Source organism: Haliotis rufescens, unplaced genomic scaffold (assembly GCF_023055435.1).
Source record: "Haliotis rufescens isolate VD_foot unplaced genomic scaffold, xgHalRufe1.0.p SCAF_35, whole genome shotgun sequence".
Classification (NCBI taxonomy): domain Eukaryota; kingdom Metazoa; phylum Mollusca; class Gastropoda; order Lepetellida; family Haliotidae; genus Haliotis; species Haliotis rufescens.
Genome location: NW_025964057.1, coordinates 1,733,081 through 1,757,056, shown reverse-complemented (window position 1 = coordinate 1,757,056; position 23,976 = coordinate 1,733,081). Strand labels below are relative to the sequence as shown.

Here is a 23,976-nt window from a genome sequence, read left to right as displayed (position 1 = left end):
TGTGAATATATAAATAGAGGAAATCTACCACATTCTCCATAAACCATTTATTTTTACACAATATTACTCAGCCACAGATTACCTTTTACAAACTGTTGCAAGAATGGTTACATAGGCAATATCAGATTTAATGACAGTTCTTTCAATTTTCAAATACAAACTCGGTATACTTTCTTTTGCCCCTCAGGATATATTTGTTACACACCATGTACCATAGTTGCTGCAAATAGTCTTATCTGTATGTTTAATATGTACAGCTTAACACTGTAAGGCTGATATTACACAAATCAGTCAAGTCAATGGCAGACTTAAGGTCTCGTCGTACCATTTCATTTGAAATGGGTTGAAGTGGGTTGGAGAGGAGCGGAGTGGGTGGGAGAGGGGCGGAGTGGGTGTGAGAGGGGGAGAACAGATGGGAGAGGAGCGGGGCCGGTGGGAGAAGAGAAGGTGGGTGCGGAGAGAAGAGGAGCGGGTGGGAGAGGAGCGGATCGGATGGGAGAGGGGCGGGGCTGTTGGGAGAGGGGGAGAACAGATGGGAGAGGGGCGGGGCCGGTGGGAGAGGAGAAGGTGGGTGCGGAGAGAAGAGGAGCGGGTGGGAGAGGAGCGGATCGGAATGGAGAGGGGCGGGGCTTTTGGGAGAGGAGCTGAGCGGATGGGAGAGGGGCGGGGCTGTTTGGAGAGGAGCGGATCGGGTGGGAGAGGAGCTGGGCTGGTGGGAGAGGAGCGGATCGGGTGGGAGAGGAGCGGGTGGGAGAGGAGCGGGTGGGAGGGGAAAGGGGCTGTTCGGAGAGGAGCGGATCGGGTGGGAGAGGAGCGGGTGGGAGAGGAGCGGGGCTGTTGGGAGAGGAGCGGGTGGGAGAGGAGCGGGGCTGTTGGGAGAGGAGCGGGTGGGAGAGGAGCGGGGCTGTTGGGAGAGGAGCGGGTGGGAGAGGAGCGGGGCTGGTGGGAGAGGAGAGGGTGGGAGAGGAGCGGGGCTGGTGGCAGAGGAGAGGGTGGGAGAGGAGCGGGTGGGAGAGGAAAGGGGCTGTTGGGAGAGGAGCGGGTGGGAGAGGAAAGGGGCTGTTGGGAGAGGAGAGGGTGGGAGATCTGCGGGGCTGGTGGGAGAGGAGCTGATCGGATGGGAGAGGAGCGGGGCTGGCGGGGAGGATTGGTAGGGTGCGGGCGGGCAGCAGGAAAGGTGGGCTCTTGTGGCTCGCTAGGGGTGGGTAGAACTATTCCTGTATGGAATACAAGTGTAAACCGTATCGGCTAAACCAATGCGTGTGCATTACATTGTATATCTGTTGCTCAGCATATGGTGACTGTTCACAGTATTCATCAATGGAAATGTTGAGCATCCTCCAAGGGGAATCCTGTAGATGCCTCTACACGTATTGGTATGATTGTGCCCACAGGATGGTAACTGTGTTTCCTGTTCTCTTCTACCGTTGTAGAGCCACATGTCATAGTAAAACAGATTAACAGATAACGCTTTGTTTTTGATTTTTCACCAAAGTTTCGTCACTTGTGATATATTACCACTGAACAGTATTTCAGACATATCATGACATGTCGTCGTAGGTTGTAGTTCTTTTGCGAAACCCTCGATCACAGATTTTGTCTTGACAAATCAAAGGTAAAATTTCTGGCAAATCTGAGACTCGAACCGAAAAACAACTATTTTGGTGTCGCGATTGTGGTAACTGGACCAGGTGTGCCCCCCATATTACATATTGGAATTCTAAAACATTTCAACCTGGTAAGTCAAAACAACTCTGTTTGTAGTTACGTTCAATGTGTGACATTGATGTTTCCCTTTTTACGATACTGTTTCAAGCGGGGTAAAACACAACACACTCACTCAATGTATAATGGCTCCTTACAAATAGGAAAGCCGCTTCCTTGGTGTAATGGATAAGGAGCCTGCCCAGGGAGAGCGAAGTCGGTATTCGATCCCGGTCGCCTCAAAACAAAAGGCATAAAAAGATAGTACCTGTTGTTACCCTGCCTGACGCTCGGCATTAAGGGGATAAAAAAAGGACTGGTCGGCTCGAAGTCAGTATACTGTGTCCGATGTTAAACTGCAATAGGGCATCTCAGTGGGCTGGCACTAGAACACCGACACAAATCCGAACCAGTACAAGCAGCTACAAGCACACCATACAAAAAGACACAAACACACCATACAAAGAGACACAAGCACACCATACAAAGAGACACAATAACATCATACAAAGAGACACAATAACATCATACAAAGAGACACAAGCACATCATACAAAGAGACACAAGCACATCATACAAAGAGACACAAGCACATCATACAAAGAGACACAAGCACCTCATACAAAGAGACACAAGCACACCAAACAAAGAGACACAAGCAGACCATACAAAGAGACACAATAACATCATACAAAGAGACACAATAACATCATACAAAGAGACACAAGCACATCATACAAAGAGACACAAGCACAACATACAAAGAGACACAAGCACAACATACAAAGAGACACAAACACATCATACAAAGAGACACAAGCACACCATAAAAAGAGACACAATAACATCATACAAAGAGACACAAGCACATCATACAAAGAGACACAAGCACAACATACAAAAAGACACAAGCACATCATACAAAGAGACACAAGCACACCATACAAAGAGACACAAGTACACCATACAAAGAGACACAATAAAATCATACAAAGAGACACAAGCACATCATACAAAGAGACACAAGCACACCATACAAAAAGACACAATAACATCATACAAAGAGACACAATAACACCATACAAAGAGACACAAGCACACCATACAAAGAGACACAATAACATCATACAAAGAGACACAAGCACACCAAACAAAGAGACACAAGCACAACATACAAAGAGACACAAGCACATCACACAAAGAGACACAAGCACACCATACAAAGAGACACAATAACATCATACGAAGAGACACAAGCACACCAAACAAAGAGACACAAGCACAACATACAAAGAGACACAAGCAGACCATACAAAGAGACACAAGCACATCACACAAAGAGACACAAGCACACCATACAAAGAGACACAAGCACAACATACAAAAAGACACAAGCACATCATACAAAGAGACACAAGCACACCATACAAAGAGACACAAGCACAACATACAAAGAGACACAAGCACACCAAACAAAGAGACACAAGCACAACATACAAAGAGACACAAGCACAACATACAAAGAGACTAAAATGAGCCGTCATATCAAAAACATCATGTAATGTAAAACAGTCAAAACTTTCTCAACATGTGACATGGAAGTGTTTTTTTGTTTAAACATATTTTATTCAGATTGAAATGGATTGGGAGCAAGCTATCCAACTTAGGATTCCCCCTCCGTGGTATTTACAAAGCTTGTACAGTAAATCATATACAAGGATAACAGAAAAGAAGACGAGTGTATAGATATAAAAGAAATGTACAAAAGAGAGACTAGTATATTTACATTAATGTGTTACCCAAATCTCTTTGAATGACTATTAAACATTTGCACTGCCTTAAAGATAAGTGGATTTTCGATAATGGACAAACATTCATTTCCGTTTAACATCAAACTTAAATCTCATTTAACATTGTTGTTCTGTAAAATGTCCCGAATTATTATTAACATGGATTTTCTTTGGTGGACATACAATGGACAAAATACAAATAATGAAATGAGATTTCACATGGATTACCATATTGACATATTGGATCACATTTCTCGATATCTCTATTCTGTATAAATCATAATTTAACTAGCTTTTCATGTATCTTAATCGAGTATGATAAATATTTAACTTTCTAACATCAAAGGAAAAATATGGAGATGCAATACATTGCTCTTTCTATATGAATGACTTGAATTGGGATGTAGATGTACAATTTCTACCTGCTGCAGCAATAGTGTTCCATAACCTTACAGTTGATGGAATAAAAGAACACGTTGAGTGTTTTAATCTAAAGAGGTACCATTAGAGTGTCAAAAGTTATCTCCCTTTGTCATATGTGACATATGTATCCTATTATATATATTTTCTTGGTACATTGACGATCAACTATATAAAATATGTTTTGTTCCAATGGAAACAAAACCAATTATTATTATGCTTGTTATCCATGTCATGTTCCATGTCGCGAGAAAAGAAGCGAAATGACACCCACGAATATAAAGTACGGCAAGTATGCCGTGTCCACCTGGTGGCGCCACACACGCTGTTACTGTCACTGGATTGTCGGCCCAACCTATTGCTATGACGGTCAAAATCCAGGTGAAACATCACCATATGTTGGTGCCTGCATAAAAACTCACACAACAAGATCCACATCCAGCACCTAGCAACGAGGTACCTGGTCCCGATCTTAACACACACTCATACCCCAGTGCATTAATCTGGTATATAATTGTAACCTGTAATTGGTGTAAGCGTCCACAAGTCGCATCGGGTGGCGAGGTGAAAGATCTCAGCAGCACCTCTATCTTAACACGATCGTCTATTTCCGGTGAAAATAGGTCTCTGAGGTAACTCGTAGCCATTGTAAGTCGGGTATATATTTGTCCTCATGACCGTCACGTGATGCAAACATCCTAGTGTGCCGACGACAGCTCTGCATGGTTTGTCAGAGATAAGAAACTGCAAACTGGGAGAAAGCGTCCGACCGAATAAGTTATGGGACTCATCTTACGTTCACGGCAGTTCTTTTACTAGTTATTTACGCTAATCAGTATATCCCGTCAGTTTATATTTGATTACACAAACATGTTGGAACTGTATTTCTAAACGTTGTTGTTTTCGAACATAAATGGAATGTATTAGTATCATTCTTATAAATAAGTAGCTCAGTATATATAAGACTAACCAAAATGAACACAGATGAAATTTTAACCCGCCAACAAATGTGCATCTAAGATCGTGTTCAGGCGGAAGCCTGTTTACTGTTGGGGCAGAAGTTGTCCCATTTCCTACGGTGTCCTCCCATTAGTTAGACAGCCAGTTGTTAGACACCTTAAAATAACAACTTTTCTAAAGCTAAACATCAAGATATACACATGCACAAAAGTTAAGCGCCACCCACCCTATTTGTGGGCTGTTACTTTTGGCACATAATGATGACTATTATAACGAGATGTACGATTGTTATAAGCCGTATATGTAAACCCCATGTGATGCAAAAGTTGTCCCAAAGCAAGTTTATCTTGTGTTCCAAAAGAATATGAGCAGAAAGGAATTTTACCGAAGACAAGAAATTGAAGGATTAGAAAACATTGAAAAACTTTTTGGAAGGCAGTTGTTGGTGCCTGACCCTTCAGTTTCATGGTGATTCCACAGGGGCAGCGGAAACCTTGCATCATCATCCCCCCAGTTGATAACCATGTAGTCTTTGAAATCTTCAATGCGACGACCATCAGGGGAAGAGTTCATTACATCCAGCCATACATCTTACACTCGGTTTGGGGGAAGTAGAGCCAGGCTAGACAATGAACCTTGAGACATGCCTAATTAGTTCACTGAGTAGGACTGTACCATTGTTGTGGGCACTGCCCTAATTAATCCCCGACTTCAGTGTCTGACAACTGGCTGACTAACAACTGGCTGTCTGACAACTGGCTGACTAACAACAGGCTGTCTAACTTATGGGAGATAACCTCTCCTACACTTGCGATTGTGAAAAGTGGCCGAAAGGGGCGAGATTGGCGAAAAGAGCAATACCTCTTTCATCCACGAGGCTTGATGTCCTAACATCACGTGACATTATGCAGGCATACTAAGCAGAGATTGCCACTTCTGAATGCACTAAGCCGATTGGTTAATGATCGCGTTGCCGGACCGGACAGTATATAAGAGCTACCATCGCGCTACTACGTTATACCATCGCGAAATACGCTACAGTCGGAAAGCGCACGTTAAATCTTCCATATCAGTCAGTCAGCTACTACGTTGGACTTTAGATGGACTGAGAAGGCAGCCGAAGCTGTATCTATCAGATAATGTGGGAGCCAGGACAGGTAGGCGTTATTTTCATTCCTTTCCTTAGTGGTGCTTGTTTGAAGACACTACACGTAACTTGTGGTACATAAACACATGCTTATGATATTTTTTTAAGCGTAGAATGGATTATATGAAGGCGTTTGTCGCTTCTGGACAGGCCTCCCCATAATTACATTAATCAGCCTTTGTTTTGTGGGTTTTTTTTAATAAGGGACTCCAGGAAATACATTTGTATGACAATTTTTACTCAGTTTTAACATAAACAATTCTTGTTTACCGGAACCCCTTTGCTTACCATGGAACGAGTGGAAGATTTTGGTACTAATGTGTAATCAGCATTACAGCTTTATAACACATACACCATCTACACCACATCTATATGTACTGCAGACTGAAGCCACACAGGACATTGAACACTGGTGTTACTTTGCACGGAGCGGTTGGGACTCTTAAAGTGGTCACTCGTCACGCCCAGGACCCGGGTTCGAATCCCGACATGGATAAAATGTGTGAAGCCCATTCTTGTGTCCCCCGCCGTGATATTGCTGGTATCTTGCCAAAAGCGGCCTTGAAACACATTCAATCACTGTAATGCACTGGCTATACCAATGGTTACCTATGTTTGAGGTAGTTATGTACATGTGTAGCAACGTGCCAAACAGATCATTCATTACATATGTTTAAACATGTAGGTTTATATGTATATGCAAAACTTGAGAGAAAGGAAACGCGGTAGCATCAGATTACAGATTATGCCAATAATAAGTTTCACAATGCCATCTTATGGTTTCAGACAATGGAAATTCAAACGAACTTTCGTAACAGAACAGGCGAGAACACGAGTGGGGAAAGAATGAATGTCAGACCTCGAAGAGATTCTAGCAATCCAGTAGAGCCTAGCGCTAACTGCGGTAACACTGAAGACATCTCTGATAAAGAGATGGAAAGAGGTCAACCTGGGGGTGTTGGTGGAGCTTGGAAAAGAAAAAGTGATCATGCTTTGTCAGAAGAAGAGTGCGCATATGACGATGGTGGAGGAAGGTGGAGGAGAGATCAATATTCCTCTCGAGGGAGAGATGGAGGAGGCACTGACGTCAGTGGAGGAAAGAGAAGCGACGGAGATGGCTCGGTTGAAGGAAAGCAGGGAGAAAATGTTGGTGGGCGAGGAAGATGGAGGAGGGATCAATATTCACCTGGTGGGAGAGATAGAGGAGGCACTGGTGTCGGTGGAGGAAGGAGAAAAGACGGAAATGGCTCGGTTGAAGGAAGGAAGGAAGAATATGACGATAGTGGGGGGAGGTGGAGGAGAGATCAATATTCCTCTGGCAGGAGAGATAGAGGAGGCACTGGTGTCGGTGGAGGAAGGAGAAGAGACGGAGATGGCTCTGTTGAAGGAAGGAAGGAAGAATATGACGATAGTGGAGGGAGGTGGAGCAGAGATCAATATTCCTCTGGAAGGAGAGATAGAGGAGGCACTTGTGTCGGTGGAGGAAGGAGAAGAGACGGAGATTGCTCGGTTGAAGGAAGGCAGGGAGAATATAAGGATAGTGGGGGGAGGTGGAAGAGAGATCAATATTCCTCTGGCAGGAGAGATAGAGGAGGCACTGGTGTCGGTGGAGGAAGGAGAAGAGACGGAGATGGCACTGTTGAAGGAAGGAAGGAAGAATATAACGTTAGTGGAGGGAGGTGGAGCAGAGATCAATATTCCTCTGGAAGGAGAGATAGAGGAGGCACTGACGTCGTTGAAGGAAAGAGAAGCGACGGAGATGGCTCGGTTGAAGGAAGGCCGGGAGAATATGACGATAGTGGAGGAAGATGGAGGAGAGATCAATATTCCACCGGAGGGAGAGATGGAGGAGGCACTGACGTCAGTGGAGAAAGGAGAAGAGACGGAGATTGCTCGGTTGAAGGAAGGCAGGGAGAATATGACGATGGTGGAGGGAGGTGGAGGAGAGATCAATATTTCTCTGGAAGGAGAGATAGAGGAGGCACTTGTGTCGGTGGAGGAAGGAGAAGAGACGGAGATGGCTCGGTTGAAGGAAAGCAGGGAGAATATGACGATGGTGGAGGAAGATGGAGGAGAGATCAATATTCCACTGGAGGGAGAGATAGAGGAGACACTGGAGTCGGTGGAGGAAGGAGAGGAGACGGAGATGGCTCGGTTGAAGGAAAGCAGGGAGAAAATGTTGGTGGGCGAGGAAGATGGAGGAGGGATCAATATTCACCTGGTGGGAGAGATAGAGGAGGCACTGGTGTCGGTGGAGGAAGGAGAAGAGACGGAAATGGCACGGTTGAAGGAAGGAAGGAAGAATATGACGATAGTGGGGTGAGGTGGAGGAGAGATCAATATTCCTCTGGCAGGAGAGATAGAGGAGGCACTGGTGTCGGTGGAGGAAGGAGGAGAGACGGAGATGGCTCGGTTGAAGGAAGGCAGGGAGAATATGACGATGGTGGAGGAAGGTGGAGGAGAGATCAATATTCCTCTGGAAGGAGAGATAGAGGAGGCACTGGAGTCGGTGGAGGAAGGAGACGAGGAGGTGGCTCGGTGGAAGGAAAGCAGGGAGAAAATGTTGGTGGGCGAGGAAGATGGAGGAGGGATCAATATTCACCTGGAGGGAGAGATAGAGGAGGCACTGGTGTCGGTGGAGGAAGGAGAAGGGACGGAGATGGCTCAGTTGAAAGAAGGCAGGGAGAATATGACGATAGTGGGGGAGGTGGAGGAGAGATCAATGTTCCTCTGGAAGGAGAGATAGAGGAGGCACTGGTGTCGGTGGAGGAAGGAGAAGAGACGGAGATGGCTCTGTTGAAGGAAGGAAGGAAGAATATGACGATAGTGGGGGGAGGTGGAGGAGAGATCAATATTCCTCTGGAAGGAGAGATAGAGGAGGCACTGACGTCATTGGAGGAAGGAGAAGAGGCGGAGATGGCTCGGTTGAAGGAAAGCAGGGAGAATATGACGATGGTGGAGGAAGATGGAGGAGAGATCAATATTCCACTGGAGGGAGAGATAGAGGAGGCACTGGAGTCGGTGGAGGAAGGAGAGGAGACGGAGATGGCTCGGTTGAAGGAAGGCAGGGAGAAAATGTTGGTGGGCGAGGAAGATGGAGGAGAGATCAATATTCACCTGGTGGGAGAGATAGAGGAGGCACTGGTGTCGGTGGAGGAAGGAGAAGAGACGGAAATGGCTCGGTTGAAGGAAGGAAGGAAGAATATGACGATAGTGGGGGGAGGTGGAGGAGAGATCAATATTCCTCTGGAAGGAGAGATAGAGGAGGCACTGGTGTCGGTGGAGGAAGGAGAAGAGACGGAGATGGCACTGTTGAAGGAAGGAAGGAAGAATATGACGATAGTGGAGGGAGGTGGAGCAGAGATCAATATTCCTCTGGAAGGAGAGACAGAGGAGGCACTGGTGTCGGTGGAGGAAGGAGAAGAGACGGAGATTGCTCGGTTGAAGGAAGGCAGGGAGAATATGACGATGGTGGAGGGAGGTGGAGGAGAGATCAATATTTCTCTGGAAGGAGAGATAGAGGAGGCACTTGTGTCGGTGGAGGAAGGAGAAGAGACGGAGATGGCTCGGTTGAAGGAAAGCAGGGAGAATATGACGATGGTGGAGGAAGATGGAGGAGAGATCAATATTCCACTGGAGGGAGAGATAGAGGAGACACTGGAGTCGGTGGAGGAAGGAGAGGAGACGGAAATGGCTCGGTTGAAGGAAAGCAGGGAGAAAATGTTGGTGGGCGAGGAAGATGGAGGAGGGATCAATATTCACCTGGAGGGAGAGATAGAGGAGGCACTGGTGTCGGTGGAGGAAGGAGAAAAGACGGAGATGGCTCGGTTGAAGGAAAGCAGGGAGAAAATGTTGGTGGGCGAGGAAGATGGAGGAGGGATCAATATTCACCTGGAGGGAGAGATAGAGGAGGCACTGGTGTCGGTGGAGGAAGGAGAAGAGACGGAGATGGCTCGGTTGAAGGAAGGCAGGGAGAATATGACGATGGTGGAGGAAGATGGAGGAGAGATCAATATTCCACTGGAGGGAGAGATAGAGGAGACACAGGAGTCGGTGGAGGAAGGAGAGGAGACGGAAATGGCTCGGTTGAAGGAAGGAAGGAAGAATATGACGATAGTGGGGGGAGGTGGAGGAGAGATCAATATTCCTCTGGAAGGAGAGATAGAGGAGGCACTGGTGTCGGTGGAGGAAGGAGAAGAGACGGAGATGGCACTGTTGAAGGAAGGAAGGAAGAATATAACGTTAGTGGAGGGAGGTGGAGCAGAGATCAATATTCCTCTGGAAGGAGAGATAGAGGAGGCACTTGTGTCGGTGGAGGAAGGAGAAGAGACGGAGATTGCTCGGTTGAAGGAAAGCAGGGAGAATATGACGATGGTGGAGGAAGATGGAGGAGAGATCAATATTCCACTGGAGGGAGAGATAGAGGAGACACTGGAGTCGGTGGAGGAAGGAGAGGAGACGGAGATGGCTCGGTTGAAGGAAAGCAGGGAGAAAATGTTGCTGGGCGAGGAAGATGGAGGAGGGATCAATATTCACCTGGTGGGAGAGATAGAGGAGGCACTGGTGTCGGTGGAGGAAGGAGAAGAGACGGAAATGGCTCGGTTGAAGGAAGGAAGGAAGAATATGACGATAGTGGGGGGATGTGGAGGAGAGATCAATATTCCTCTGGCAGGAGAGATAGAGGAGGCACTGGTGTCGGTGGAGGAAGGAGGAGAGACGGAGATGGCTCGGTTGAAGGAAGGCAGGGAGAATATGACGATGGTGGAGGAAGGTGGAGGAGAGATCAATATTCCTCTGGAAGGAGAGATAGAGGAGGCACTGGAGTCGGTGGAGGAAGGAGACGAGGAGGTAGCTCGGTTGAAGGAAAGCAGGGAGAAAATGTTGGTGGGCGAGGAAGATGGAGGAGGGATCAATATTCACCTGGAGGGAGAGATAGAGGAGGCACTGGTGTCGGTGGAGGAAGGAGAAGGGACGGAGATGGCTCAGTTGAAAGAAGGCAGGGAGAATATGACGATAGTGGGGGGAGGTGGAGGAGAGATCAATATTCCTCTGGAAGGAGAGATAGAGGAGGCACTGACGTCATTGGAGGAAGGAGAAGAGGCGGAGATGGCTCGGTTGAAGGAAAGCAGGGAGAATATGACGATGGTGGAGGAAGATGGAGGAGAGATCAATATTCCACTGGAGGGAGAGATAGAGGAGGCACTGGAGTCGGTGGAGGAAGGAGAGGAGACGGAGATGGCTCGGTTGAAGGAAGGCAGGGAGAAAATGTTGGTGGGCGAGGAAGATGGAGGAGAGATCAATATTCACCTGGTGGGAGAGATAGAGGAGGCACTGGTGTCGGTGGAGGAAGGAGAAGAGACGGAAATGGCTCGGTTGAAGGAAGGAAGGAAGAATATGACGATAGTGGGGGGAGGTGGAGGAGAGATCAATATTCCTCTGGCAGGAGAGATAGAGGAGGCACTGGTGTCGGTGGAGGAAGGAGAAGAGACGGAGATGGCTCTGTTGAAGGAAGGAAGGAAGAATATGACGATAGTGGAGGGAGGTGGAGCAGAGATCAATATTCCTCTGGAAGGAGAGACAGAGGAGGCACTGGTGTCGGTGGAGGAAGGAGAAGAGACGGAGATTGCTCGGTTGAAGGAAGGCAGGGAGAATATGACGATGGTGGAGGGAGGTGGAGAAGAGATCAATATTTCTCTGGAAGGAGAGATAGAGGAGGCACTTGTGTCGGTGGAGGAAGGAGAAGAGACGGAGATGGCTCGGTTGAAGGAAAGCAGGGACAATATGACGATGGTGGAGGAAGATGGAGGAGAGATCAATATTCCACTGGAGGGAGAGATAGAGGAGACACTGGAGTCGGTGGAGGAAGGAGAGGAGACGGAAATGGCTCGGTTGAAGGAAAGCAGGGAGAAAATGTTGGTGGGCGAGGAAGATGGAGGAGGGATCAATATTCACCTGGAGGGAGAGATAGAGGAGGCACTGGTGTCGGTGGAGGAAGGAGAAGAGACGGAGATGGCTCGGTTGAAGGAAGGCAGGGAGAATATGACGATGGTGGAGGAAGATGGAGGAGAGATCAATATTCCACTGGAGGGAGAGATAGAGGAGACACAGGAGTCGGTGGAGGAAGGAGAGGAGACGGAAATGGCTCGGTTGAAGGAAGGAAGGAAGAATATGACGATAGTGGGGGGAGGTGGAGGAGAGATCAATATTCCTCTGGAAGGAGAGATAGAGGAGGCACTGGTGTCGGTGGAGGAAGGAGAAGAGACGGAGATGGCTCTGTTGAAGGAAGGAAGGAAGAATATGACGATAGTGGAGGGAGGTGGAGCAGAGATCAATATTCCTCTGGAAGGAGAGATAGAGGAGGCACTGGTGTCGGTGGAGGAAGGAGAAGAGACGGAGATTGCTCGGTTGAAGGAAGGCAGGGAGAATATGACGATGGTGGGGGAAGGTGGAGGAGAGATCAATATTCCTCTGGAAGGAGAGATAGAGGAGGCACTGGAGTCGGTGGAGGAAGGAGAGGAGACGGAGTTGGCTCGGTTGAAGGAAAGCAGGGAGAAAATGTTGGTGGGCGAGGAAGATGGAGGAGGGATCAATATTCACCTGGAGGGAGAGATAGAGGAGGCACTGGTGTCGGTAGAGGAAGGAGAAAAGACGGAGATGGCTCGGTTGAAGGAAAGCAGGGAGAAAATGTTGGTGGGCGAGGAAGATGGAGGAGGGATCAATATTCACCTGGAGGGAGAGATAGAGGAGGCACTGGTGTCGGTGGAGGAAGGAGAAGAGACGGAGATGGCTCGGTTGAAGGAAGGCAGGAAGAATATGACGAAAGTGGGGGGAGGTGGAGGAGAGATCAATATTCCTCTAGAAGGAGAGATAGAGGAGGCACTTGTGTCGGTGGAGGAAGGAGAAGAGACGGAGATGGCTCGGTTGAAGGAAGGCAGGGAGAATATGACGATGGTGGAGGAAGGTGGAGGAGAGATCAATATTCCTCTGGAAGGAGAGATAGAGGAGGCACTGGAGTCGGTGGAGGAAGGAGAGAAGACGGAGATGGCTCGGTTGAAGGAAAGCAGGGAGAAAATGTTGGTGGGCGAGGAAGAGGGAGGAGGGATCAATATTCACCTGGAGGGAGAGATAGAGGAGGCACTGGTGTCGGTGGAGGAAGGAGAAGAGACGGAGATTGCTCGGTTGAAGGAAGGCAGGGAGAATATGACGATGGTGGGGGAAGGTGGAGGAGAGATCAATATTCCTCTGGAAGGAGAGATAGAGGAGGCACTGGTGTCGGTGGAGGAAGGAGAAGAGACGGAGATGGCTCGGTTGAAGGAAGGAAGGAAGAATATGACGATAGTGGGGGGAGGTGGAGGAGAGATCAATATTCCTCTGGAAGGAGAGATAGAGGAGGCACTGACGTCATTGGAGGAAGGAGAAGAGACGGAGATGGGTCGGTTGAAGGAAGGCAGGGAGAATATGACGATGGTGGAGGGAGGTGGAGGAGAGATCAATATTCCTCTGGGAGGAGAGATAGAGGAGGCACTGGTGTCGGTGTAGGAAGGAGAAGAGACGGAGATGGCTCGGTTGAAGGAAGGCAGGGACAATATGTTGGTGGTGGAGATGATGGTGACAGGGAAAGTAGCCAGAGAAAAGATGCTGTTGATGGAGGAAGGCAGAGCTCGATACTGGACATTGGTGCAGATATCTCCAACGTGCAGTGCGGCAATAATAACAGCATAGTACAAGTGACTGGTGTGCAATTTCTTAACTGTCTACCTTTTATACGCTACATAGTGTGAACTGCAGATCGTTTCTTTTCAGTACCATTAGTGCGACAAATTACTTGGACCTGATATGTAGACATTTGTTGGAAGTCTGCATCCAATGACGAATGGATGAACTGAAGAACTTAAGTTAATAGTGAAGGAGTTCATTATCAGTACTGTCTCTGGTATCAGATTATTAGGTATAATCATATATATGTTGGTAAGAGTGTGCGTATTATGGTCACTGAAAATGTTTTCAATCAAGATACTAGGTGAAATAGATGAAAACAATCAGTGGAAGGGAACACCTTATCTAGACCAATATATTTCAGACAGCATGGATATTCTCTCTCTTTTTCATAATTAACAAATAAGTATATCTAAAGGGTATATTTTGCTGGGAAAAGAATTTGAATGTGTTAATTTCTTGCTAAAAATGAACTGACTGCTTTTATTGTCACCATCTCCTGATGGAAAATGCCCGTGGTGGTTTCAACATGATCCCATTCCAATTTTTCAGTATTCCATTTCGGTTCAATGACAAATGAAACCAGGTGATTTAAATAACCTCATGTTCCATTTTGATTATTATTTCAGTAATGCCAAGACGAGTTCGAACCGGAAGAAAGAAGCCTCGGTCAAGGTCAAGGAGGACAGGCATACAACATACACGGACAGTTTGTATGGAGTCCAAGGTCACACGTCCAACCAACTCTGTGAAGCGCAGCTTGAGGCCACACTTCAAATACGAGGACATTTATCTTAAGATTAGGCTTTGGGTTATGATGATCCTGAACCTGATCATGGTTATGAAGGATTAAATCAATCCTTGAACTGTTGCATGTAACATCATGCGGGGTGGTATATATATAATTGTTGTATATATATATATACGTAACAAAACCACCTCCAAACCCAAAAGAGCGCACCATCTTCACTGCCACTCACATCTCACACACTCTTTCTCCTTTCCCAAGCCCAGCATGCGCAGATTTGATGTCAGGAATCCGTGAACAGGTTTTCAAAATTGAAATACGTGCAGGATACTATGGTGAGGTGAGGTGAAATGTGGTTTAACGTCGCGTCCAAGATTATTGCACTTATATAGCGACGTGCATTTACGTGTGTGTGGCTGCTTGTACTAGTCCGGACTGAAGCCGATTTCTTGTGCTAGCTCACTGAGATACCATGCCGCAGTTTAAGATGAATACCCCACTCAGACACAGCATACTGACTCCGAGCCGACCAGTCCTTGTTTTAGCCCCTTAATGCCGAGCGCCAGACAGGGTAACAACAAGTACGATCTTTTAACGTCTTTTGGTATGACGCGGCCGGGGATCGAACCCCGGACCTTCCGCTCTCCGGGCGGACGCTCTACCACTAGACCACTAGACATCTTCAAGCAAAATGTTAAACTTGCAAATATAGTTTGAAAATAAGGTAGATCTCTCAGTTGAACATGAATCTCGTTAATATGTCTTTCTAAAGGGTGGAATTAACTCTAGATTCTACGTTTAAAATATTAAACAAAATCATGGTATCCGGCACGTATTTCAATAAAAAAAACTGTTCACGGATTCCTGGCATCAAATCTGCGCATGCTGGGCTTGGGAAAGGAGAAAGAGTGTGTGAGATGTGGGTGGCAGTGAAGATGGTGCGCTCTTTTGGGCGAGGAAGGGTGGTTTTACCTGTTCCTGTATGGAATACAAGTGTAAGCCGCATCGGCTAAATCAATGCGTGTGAATTATTGTTATTTTCTGTTGCTAAGATGGTGATGATTATTCACATTATTTATCAACGGAAAATGTTTTTGTATCCTCGAAGAGGAGTTCTGTAGATGGCTCTACACGTATATATCTACCATACTCCTTTTAGAGCCTTTATTTTTGTCAACGAACAAAGTATTATTTTTCAAAACAGGATGTTAACTTTGTTTTCCCTTATACCTTTGTACATATAACAATAAAACAGTTGAAATAACGATTGTGTGTTTAATGTGTCATTTGAAGAAATTGTGAATACACACATATGATAATATTGAGAAACGTAATTACAGATTACAACGGATGACGGAAGTCAGGCATAACACAGTCTGTATTCTGTCACGTGGGTTCAGTCATTTTGAATCTGAAGCCACAAAACAGAATTTCAGAAAAATGAAAGCATGTCAGCTTTATCTCTGAGCTGCCTTTATGACGCACATCAGAGATGTCTACCTCTGTTTGTGAAACCCATGATCACAGACATTGTGATGACAACTAACCAAGGGTCATAATCCATGCGAATCTAGGATTGGAACCCAGGACCAGCAGGTACTAACAGTTACGACAACTGGGTCAGTTGTGTCTCTGTTTCCCCTCTAAATACACGTGTACCTCATATAGCTGACGGCCTCAGTGGTCTAGTGGTTAGAGCGTATGTCAGGAGAGCGGAAGGTCGGTGATTCGAAACCCTGTCACTAAACGATACAATTAATGTTGCAATAAATAAAACAGACATTCACCTTGAAGGCTGTTTATTCATATTCCATATCTTATGAAAATCACTCAAAGTGGCACCCACAAGATCACAAACCACTTATCATTCTACATAAAAAATAATGACTCCGGTTAAGTATACCGTGTCCACCTCCTCCAGTGTTTGATCAACATCTTTTCGTCCATTTAATCTACATCGATATATTATTTAGTTAATTTCACTAAAGTACTGCCGATTGAATAAATATTTTAAATTGAATGACATTACGCGAAGCCCCAAATCGGGACATAATGGCACGTGATATTATGCACGCTCACCTGGTAAAGATGTACACTTCTGAATGCACGTAGCCGATTGGTTGGTTATCGTTTTGGTAATGGGAACAGGACAGTATATAAGAGCTGCCATCGCACTATTGCGTAGTTTCCTTTCTGGAAGGGGTGTGTAGCTGAAGCTGTTTCGATCAGATATTGATCTTGTTCCTACGCTTCATAATGGAGGTAAGAGGTGACTTTCGACCCTGGGATCTGTTCACACTCGGCGGGGCCATGTGTGACGTCGTACTTTCGGACTTTCAAAAGAAAACACAAGTTCAATTCTCAGAATATGAATCACCTAAATACAGTTGTTTCACGGCCAGTTTCAAAGAAAAGTTGAAAAGAAAAGTTGGTAGATGTCAAGCAGTGCTTACAATCTGACCAAACGCTAGACAGCTGTGTTGAGTGTCCTCTGATCACCCTCTGATCCACGCGCGTTGTGAAAAATTGACCACAAGAAAATTACATTTTTATTCAAGAGAAAAATATGAATTGCTCGAAAAGATTATTGTCAACTAAATCTGAAAAAGTGCAACAACTGTACAGCTCGGGAAGAAAAACATTGTGCATATATACCTAGGAGACATCATCCCCCTAAACATACTGATAGGAGAAACGGTCGTCGTGTATGTTGGCAGGCCCCGAGTGTTTGTCTGCGAACAGAGAGGACCTGACAACCAGGTTGTTACTCTCAAGTCGCCACGGATCTTTGGACGACGGAGAAGCAGAATATAATGCATTTCACTGATAGTAAACTCAAAACCCACCGGTGTTGTAATAATAATTAATATGTCTTTCCAAAATAATGTTTATATGTCTCTGCTTCTGTCAGCTGCGGGCCGTCATACGACCTTGACGACAAGAGATTGCGATCTCCTGACCATCAGGCATGGTGCCACTCACAAGAGGTTCACATGAGGGGAACCTTGTGGCAGGAAGTACCCGCTTGTCCATCCCATCGGGGTCAAGGTCACCGGAAAGCATGGCGGCGTACCCTTCGTGCCCGAGAAGATCTTTCACCGCGACTGAGAGGGTTGTATATCCTAATTAACCAAAGACTGACCATTCTCATGCAGTTCCTGAAAAGATATAGTTGGTTGGTTGGTTTGTTGTTTAACGCCGCACTCAGCAATATTCCAGCTATATGACGGCGGTGAAAAGATAAAGCACATTATGACATCTGTATATGCACTATACATAACTTGCAATGTTAGTACGATATAATACACTGTCAGCTGGTATAAGATATACATATGTATGTTTAATATAAACAGCTTTTCACTGTAACCCGCATCGGCTTACATAACACAAACAATTATGTGTAATATGTACAGCGTATCATTGTAAGCTGTAATGGGTGATATTACACAAACGTATGTTTGATATGTACAGCGTATCATTGTAAGCTGCAATGGGTGATATTACACAAACGTATGTTTGATATGAACAGCGTATCATTGTAAGCTGCAATGGGTGATATTACACAAACGTATGTTTGATATGTACAGCGTATCATTGTAAGCTGCAATGGGTGATATTACACAAACGTATGTTTGATATGTACAGCGTATCATTGTAAGCTGCAATGGGTGATATTACACAAACGTATGTTGATATGTACAGCGTATCATTGTAAGCTGTAATCGATGATAATACATAAAATTGTATGTTTGATATGTACAGCGTATCATTGTAAACTGTAATGGGTGATATTACACAAACGAATGTCTGATATGTACAGCGTATCATTGTAAGCTGTAATGGGTGATATTACACAAACGTATGTTTGATATGTACAGCGTATCATTGTAAGCTGCAATGGGTGATATTACACAAACGAATGTTTGATATGTACAGCGTATCATTGTAAGCTGTAATCGATGATAATACATAAAATTGTATGTTTGATATGTACAGCGTATCATTGTAAACTGTAATGGGTGATATTACACAAACGAATGTTTGATATGTACAGCGTATCATTGTAAGCTGTAATGGGTGATATTACACAAACGTATGTTTGATATGTACAGCGTATCATTGTAAGCTGTAATGGGTGATATTACACAAACGTATGTTTGATATGTACAGCGTATCATTGTAAACTGTAATGGGTGATATTACACAAACGAATGTTTGATATGTACAGCGTATCATTGTAAGCTGTAATGGGTGATATTACACAAACGTATGTTTGATATGTACAGCGTATCATTGTAAGCTGCAATGGGTGATATTACACAAACGTATGTTTGATATGTACAGCGTATCATTGTAAGCTGCAATGGGTGATATTACACAAACGTATGTTGATATGTACAGCGTATCATTGTAAGCTGCAATGGGTGATATTACACAAACGAATGTTTGATATGTACAGCGTATCATTGTAAGCTGTAATGGGTGATATTACACAAACGAATGTTTGATATGTACAGCGTATCATTGTAAGCTGTAATGGGTGATATTACACAAACGTATGTTTGATATGTACAGCGTATCATTGTAAGCTGTAATGGGTGATATTACACAAACGTATGTTGATATGTACAGCGTATCATTGTAAGCTGTAATCGATGATAATACATAAAATTGTATGTTTGATATGTACAGCGTATCACTGTAAGCTGTAATGGGTGATATTACACAAACGTATGTTTGATATGTACAGCGTTTCATTGTAAGCTGTAATGGGTGATATTACACAAACGAATGTTTGATATGTACAGCGTATCATTGTAAGCTGTAATGGGTGATATTACACATATTTGTGCATTCATGATATACAGATTACCACTGTCAGACTTCAGGCTTTGTCGTTCCATTTCACTTGAAAGCTGTGTCAATATCGATTTGTCAATACTGTATAATGTGTAAGTATTGGAAGAAAAGCTTGCAATTGAATCAATCCATTTATTGGCGAGCGGTTTCAGCTTTTATTTGAGGGCGATGGGGAAGCGTAGTGGTCAAAGTGTTCGCTCGTCAAGCCAAAGACCCAGGGTTGATTCCTCAAATGGTTCATGTCTGCAACCTCACTAAATCATTCATTTTAGCGAATGGTGTGTGGTTTGAAGAAGTTCGTTTGAGATGAAAGCGCTCGCCAGTAAAATGTATCTCATGTGCTACCTAAGAGTTGAAACGTTATGGATGTGTGTGTGTATAATATATATCAAATTTATGTGTTTATCTTAAACTTACTTTTTATAATTCCGTCAAAGATTATAGTCTCTATTGCGAAAGGCAGTCATCATATTAGTATGTTGACCTCAACTCGTACATGGGGAACATGATATGGATCCACTCGTGAAAATGAACATAACATTATTCACTTCCACAGATTAACACATTCCGTCATCAAATCTGCCACGTCAAGGATCGGAGAAGGCAGTGGGCCAACGAGATCCATTACACCAGTCATCCCGTGATTCACAATGGTATCATTTAGGAACAGTTTATCTGTCACCCCTAAGACAAGATCAGATTTCATTCTACTTAGAGGGACCTTGTATTCGGTATTGCACAACAAGCGCATGCGCGCATGGTGTTTCTAAGTAACATCTCTTTCAGCTTGAAGAAAGTCTCATGTCTCTACTAAGGTGTGTACGATGAGTCAACAGGGCATTGTCACCCACTAACCGTGTAGGCGAATGAAATAACACACCTGGACTAACTTTACATTTATATATCTTGAAAAAACGTTGGTTAGAAGCTAGGTGAAAGCCAATATTCTATAATTGATGTATTTGTAATAGGTTGAAATATATAGCTTCATGTGGGCTGAAAAAGTATTTTGTCAGTGTCTGTTTGTTACGTGCCATATGTTCATATTGATATTTCAGCTTTCACAGAAAAATTACATTATTCTTAGGAACACACTGCTGGCAGCACAAGGTGGCCATAATACAGCGTTGGTCAGGCTGTGTGTATGTCAACGTGACCCAGTAGGATATGGTCACTGGTTTGCCTCGTCCGGGGAGGTAGCGCTTACTCACTCACTCACTAACCCACTTGTTTTTATTGTTACGTTCGGTGGTTATGCGCCCAGACAGAGTTCTTTTAAGAGCAAAAACACTTTATAGGTTGTAAGAATGAAGATATCCAAAAGTAGGGAATGCAAAACTTGAGGAAAAGGAACCTACCCAAATTTCACAATGCGGTCAAGTGTAAAAGGAAAACATAATTTGGGGAAAATATATACACATTTCCATAGGAGATAACTATTTGCACTCTAATAGTATAACGTGCCATGATAGGGTGTATTAACTGACTTTATTTCTTTCTTACGCACACACACATACATACATTGATCTCAAAGAATACCTCAAAATTGGGCTCCTAGTTTGGATTGAAATTGGGGCTATGATGATCATGATTGTGATCATGTTTATCGCATTGTCCCTGCTTTCCTCCATCAGCACCATCTCCGTCTGTATGTAATATAATAAAACACGTTCTGAGTCATGTCAAGTATTTAACATATATAATACATGTCAACACGTGAGAATAATAGAAAAAAAGTCATTCTATTTTAATCATTCAGTGCTTTTGTAATTGTATGTTAAAAGACCAGTCCACTTTGGAATACAGAGGACAGGCAGGGGATCAGCTACCCACTGGACCATCAACTTTAGTTGTCGCGATTTGGGCGTGTAGTTATTTTCGGGGTGCCGATTATCTGATTCAATGGGATTGTACCTCGCTTCCATTGGGGCTTGAGAGCTCATGATGTGAGGTTGGAGTTAAGAAAGTGGTCAATGGGTATAACTTATTAGTCAGAATATATCTGACTACAGTGTTAATTAACAAACAGACATTCTATCAAAGGATACTTTTTTTACCACACGTCATTAATAGATCTCCTAGAGCCTGGTTAGTTCTCTATCCACACAACTTTACAGCTGCCTCCACTGAGGGCGCCATTCCCCTTTTGTCGTACGCGTCGTTTCATCTCATTCCAGACATGTTCCATTGGGGAGAGGTCTGGAGAAAATGCCGGCTGTGGGTTTCGAGAATTGAGGACGTCAAATCATTCTTCAACTTCATCATTTATTCTAATTCTTAGTTTCATATTCTAACAGATTCTTGTTCTAGTTGAAGGGTGCCGTTGCCACGAAATACTAAGGTAGCGCTGTCGGCTTGATTGACTGCAAAATAATGCAGAAACGTCTATGAATATACTAATATTTAGACGCACATATGAAAATAAACGGTCACATTAATACTGTCTTACTTCTCTGTTACTGAAGTTTTGTATTTAATTACATAATTACCGTTTTATAACCTCTACGGTTCCCCGATCATAGCACAGTCTCTTGCACATAGCGATACCAACAACAAGAAAAAAAGTTACTTCCCTTTACAACTTAAATGAAGACCGCTTAAATATAAAAAGAACCCAAACAATTGATCAGGATCCAACATTCCGACCCCCTAATTGTGGAGTACGAATGAAACAATTATACTGTTTAACATAACTGATCTTTTGCACATAAGTAAGATTCTTGGAATACATTGGCATGTGTCTTTAATGCCATCATCAAAGGCATCTTTCATATGCCACGTTCTAGCTGTTAACTTAGTCACTGTTCACTTCCAGAAGTACACAGAGTTTGCTTATGGGACGCAGCACAGTTGATGTGGGTGTTTTGATCCTCACGATGCGAACAAATCCTTTTTTGTCGGCATACACTTCGACTACTCGCCCAAGGCTCCATGAATTTCGAGGCAATTTGTCCATGACCAAAACAATATCATTTACACTAATGTTCTTTCGGCCACGAGTCCATTTTACTCTTTCCTTTAACATGGTGAGATATTCCTTTGACTATCGCTTCCAGAATGAATCAGGCAGATACTGTATCCGCCTCCATTGTCTTTTGGCGTAACAGTCGTCTGCTTTAAATAGTCCTGGAGATCTGCATTAGCAGATCATTTGGTGTCAATGGTGTCATTTGTCACAGTGGTAATCGGGCGACTGTTAACGATAACCTCTACCTCGCACAAGAGAGTCTGAAGGCCATCGTCATCTAAATGTATGACTTGACTGTGCAGAAGAGAGTACAAGATACTCCTTATGGTACGTATCATGCGCTCCCATACCCCACCGTGATGAGAGGCGGATGGAGGATTGAACTCCCAAGAAATGTTCCTCTGGAGGAAAGTCTGATGCAGTTGTTCGATATTCCATAGGTGTATGTCTTCTCTCATTTCCCTCTCACAACCTACTAGATTCGGTCCATTATCAGTCCAAACTTTCTTGGGATGTCCTCTTCTTGCAAAGAATCATCTGAAAGCATTGACACAAGAGCTTGTATCGAGGGAAGCGGCCAGCTCAAGATGCACTGCTCTCAAAGCCAAACAAGTGAAGACTACCCCATAGCACTTCACATTTGAACGACCCCTTTTCACAACAAAGGGACCAAAGAAGTCAATGCCCACACGTGAGAAAGGTGGTTCGCCCTCTGTCAGCCTATCTACAGGTAAGTCTGCCATTTTCTGTTCTTTTCTCTGAGCACTGCACTTTCTACATATAACACATGTAGAAGTAATCTTTTTAATAAGATTTCCCACTCCCTGTATCCAATATCATTGGCGCAGGTACGTCATCATAGCAGCTTTGCCCATGTGCCCCATGGATTCATGAGAATCTTGTACTATCAGTTGAGACACAAAGCACTTTTTGGGCAATATAATGGGGTGTTTTACTTCATAAGGTAATGAAGCCTGACTCAACCGTCCACCAACTCAAAGCAGTCCATCCATAAGGATAAGATCCAATTTACAAATTGACTTGTGCAGTCTTGATTCTTTGCTTGGGTTTTTAAGAGCACTGATGACGTCATGGAAATACTGCTGTTGGATGTAACATAATATGGTGACTTCAGCTTTCTCCATGATTTTGACTGTCAGGTGACCTCTAGATTTCTCCTCTTGTACTGTCACTTTGGTTTCCTTACTCTTAGCTAAGTGTTCAGCACACTCTTGAGTTCGTTTTGCTGATTCTTGTTTCTCTTTCCTTTTCAGATAATCCATGAAAAGGAGGAACCAACCTACAATCTTTTTCAGTTTCAGCCAGGATGAACTGTAGTTCAGCAGTCTGCTCATAATATCCACAGACTCATCTGTCACTGTAGCAGCCACTACAGGCTTCATTTCAGGGTCATCTTCTGGAAAATTGTCGCAAGCCTTGACTACAGCCTCTTCTGATTCCCAAAGAAAGGTTGGTCCCTTGAACCACTGATCCATCTTTAAGAATGTGGCCATCCTCATGCTTCTTGAAGCAGCATCAGCTGGATTAAGTGCAGTTGGAATGTGTTTCCATTGCCGGGGATCTGAACCATCTCGGATAATAGTGACTCTGTTAGCCACTAAAGTCTTGAAACGTGATGTTTCATTGTTGACGTACCTGATAA

General features: G+C 44.4%; 2 protein-coding genes across 2 annotated transcripts; both read left to right on the top strand.

Moving 5' to 3' along the window:
• Positions 1–412: 412 nt before the first annotated feature.
• On the top strand, positions 413–8,344 carry LOC125372080 (ribosome-binding protein 1-like). The gene is made up of 2 exons (XM_048381032.1): positions 413–1,177; positions 6,953–8,344. Exons 1-2 carry the CDS (start codon positions 413–415, stop codon positions 8,342–8,344), a joined length of 2,157 nt encoding a protein of 718 aa, XP_048236989.1.
• An 81-nt stretch (positions 8,345–8,425) lies between these two features.
• Positions 8,426–13,560, top strand: LOC125372079 (myosin-2 heavy chain-like). Its single transcript, XM_048381031.1, has 2 exons — positions 8,426–8,688; positions 8,721–13,560. Exons 1-2 carry the CDS (start codon positions 8,426–8,428, stop codon positions 13,558–13,560), a joined length of 5,103 nt encoding a protein of 1,700 aa, XP_048236988.1.
• Positions 13,561–23,976: the final 10,416 nt, after the last annotated feature.

Excerpts from the sequence above, each read along its gene's own strand:
- LOC125372079 (XM_048381031.1), top strand. The coding sequence starts at position 8,426 with ATGGCTCGGTTGAAGGAAGGCAGGGAGAATATGACGATGGTGGAGGAA. Across the intron at positions 8,689-8,720 it reads GAAGGGACGGAGATGGCTCA|TGGGGGAGGTGGAGGAGAGA; the intron begins GTTGAAAGAAGG and ends ATATGACGATAG.
- LOC125372080 (XM_048381032.1), top strand. The coding sequence starts at position 413 with ATGGGAGAGGAGCGGGGCCGGTGGGAGAAGAGAAGGTGGGTGCGGAGA. Across the intron at positions 1,178-6,952 it reads GCGGGCGGGCAGCAGGAAAG|AGATGGAAAGAGGTCAACCT; the intron begins GTGGGCTCTTGT and ends TCTCTGATAAAG.